The 2,485-nt window shown below is 29.3% G+C and overlaps 1 protein-coding gene across 1 annotated transcript in view; it reads right to left on the bottom strand.

Moving 5' to 3' along the window:
• The window catches only part of LOC123005404 (nose resistant to fluoxetine protein 6-like), a 9,096-nt gene extending 8,487 nt beyond the window's left edge, over nt 1-609 (bottom strand). The window contains exons 1-2 of the mRNA XM_044399133.1: nt 513-609; nt 309-460 (exon numbers count right to left, since the gene is read on the bottom strand). Coding sequence (XP_044255068.1) covers nt 309-460; nt 513-576 — 216 coding nt within the window. The 5' untranslated portion in view covers nt 577-609. The remainder of the gene's footprint in view (nt 1-308; nt 461-512) is intronic.
• Between the last annotated feature and the right edge of the window lie 1,876 nt (nt 610-2,485).

The raw sequence follows: 2,485 nt of genomic DNA, 5'->3' as shown, positions 1-2,485 counted from the left end.
TAATAAAGACTCTAACCGATTTTCCGAAGCAACCTAAAATACATTCTCACAGATAAAATGGTCTTTGTTGCTTTTGATAAATTTAGATAATTAAAATTAATAAAATAAATAAATAAATAAATAAATAAATAAATAAATAAAATAAATAAAATTATATTAGTTTCTATTGAAAGAAGAATTAACTAGTGTGTCTTGAATAGGTACATGTAAAAATTGAAAAAGTTAAAAGTTTGTTAGAATTAAGATTGTTTTTGTATTTATATAAAATACCGTTTACAATATTGATGCGTATTTTATTTCGGTATTACCTCGATTAATCTCCACAGTGCAGATGACTTGTTATTCTCCTTGGGGTACAGTTGAAATGTAACTGAACAGTATAAAGAATCGTTACTGGACAACAGACAACTATCGTATTCGTCATAATGAAAGATTGTTGGCATAGATGCATACTCTGAATCTAAAATACAACTTATTTTCAAAACATGTTAATGTTTTTTTTTAGTATGCACCAGGAATTTCAGGAGTTCTTGAAAAAAATAAAACAATAAGTTTCCAGTATTCTTGAAGCCACATTGCACATTTATGATCTGTGATCTATTAAATAATGTATACTACTATGCACAAAAAGCAACGGTGGTAAAAGTGTTATAGGTTTTTGTTTTGATAAAGCACGTTTCTTTATTTTTACGTAATTTAGAAAAATGGTGTTAGAGAATGAATAGTTGATAAAATTAGAAACGGATTGTTTATGATAAGTTATTATATTATAAACCTACACCGATCAATGTTCAATTTTTTGTTGAAGAAACAATGTAGGTTTTTTCTATATTTTATTGTTTTAATAAGTCTCACGGAAAAAATACAGGTGCGCCAAACTTGCGTTCCAGAGAAAAATGTAAAAAAAATGTATCCGTTGCTGGGTTGCAAAAATAATATCAATTTGCCCAAAACTTTCAAAAAATAGCTGGTTTGCTGTAATTTTGACATTTATTAATTTTCTGACCTGTGTTGACATAACACGCTAGTTTCGAATATTTTTCTCTCCGAAGAGGCTGTACACGAGTGTATAATGGTTCAAATTCGTGTTAGGTGTCAATTGTGTGCTTTAAGATAATAAGTGAGTTTTAATCATGTAATTAGCCGCTGATTATTTGGAAATGATAACCGTTTTTGGAGAGTGTTGGTATACCACCAGGGAGGGAGATATTTTCCAAACGCATTTCTGACAGAAATTACTCAGGCTATAAGGTCATATTCAGGGCCATTGCCAGGATTCAAGAGTGGCCAAGTCCTACCAGACTGATAAGAAATTAGAGGTGTTCCCAGAACGGCGCGCATAGTTGAAAATAAAGAAACCATTCTTATTTCTTTAAGATGGCACTAGATGCATCAGAGAAATTATTATAACTGACATACTTGTATTTGGGCAAAGAAAAATCCACATGCTTTGTTTCCGGGGGCATTTCAGTAATGATTTTCAGTAAATTTGTGGACTGTTGAGCAATATCAACTAATTTCAATATCAATATTGCAATACTCTTGTGGATTGTTTAATCAAAAAAGAAACAAGGGGTTCTAGTAAATTCCTGTGGGTGTAAGAAAACGTAAATTACAGTGAAATGTTTTGAGTATATTCCATGGTGCAAAGTTTGTTTTTAGGTTACAATTTCACTAACGGACAAAAATACCTTGGTTTCATTTTTTATGTTTTTGTTGGAATTTGTATTAGTAATTCCATAAAGGTAAGTAGTGACTACGAATACCTAAAGACTAGGATACGACACGATGTAAAACAAAACGTCCACGTTCTCGATAGTTCCCTTAGTGAGGCCAGATAGCACACTTGTTCCTTTACCATTTAAGTTTTAAGAGCAATGATAAAAAAGTGGCTTTATTTACATAACAGTGACCAAAACGCAAAAATATATATATAATAATAATAATAATAATACTTTATTCGTGCTATAAATACAACGTACTTTTGCACATGTCAAACTTAGTATACTTTCTACATGTACTAATTATTCATACAAACTTAAACTTAAATAATAAAGATAATTCTTATGATCCTATCAACATGAGTTAGAAACAAATAAATTAAATTACAATTAGATATCACTAAAGTTATTGTTCAGATATTCCTCAGTACTATAGAAACTTTTTTTAATTAGATAGGTCTTTAATTTATTTAGTAGAACTTTAGGAGGAAGACATTTAAAATCTTTTGGGAGAACATTGAAGAACTTTATACAGTAATAGTTATAAAAATTTTGGGATTTAGATAGTCTTATTTTTTCGAACGATATTACGTGGCTTCTGGTGTCGTAATTATGAAATGAGTTTAATTTATGGTAATGAATTTTATTGTTTATTATAAACTGCAAGCATTTGAATATATATAGAGAAGGTAACGTAAGAATTTTTAGATTACTAAAATAGACAGATAGAGCATTAAATTCCCAATAATAAGATGCAAAAATTT

Source organism: Tribolium madens, unplaced genomic scaffold, assembly GCF_015345945.1.
Source record: "Tribolium madens isolate multiple individuals breed KSU strain unplaced genomic scaffold, Tmad_KSU_1.1 Scaffold_20;HRSCAF=117;Tcas5.2_LG4, whole genome shotgun sequence".
In the NCBI taxonomy this organism is placed as follows: Eukaryota; Metazoa; Arthropoda; class Insecta; order Coleoptera; family Tenebrionidae; genus Tribolium; species Tribolium madens.
The sequence above is the reverse complement of the archived record's forward strand: the minus strand, read 5'-3'. Positions and strand labels throughout refer to the sequence as shown.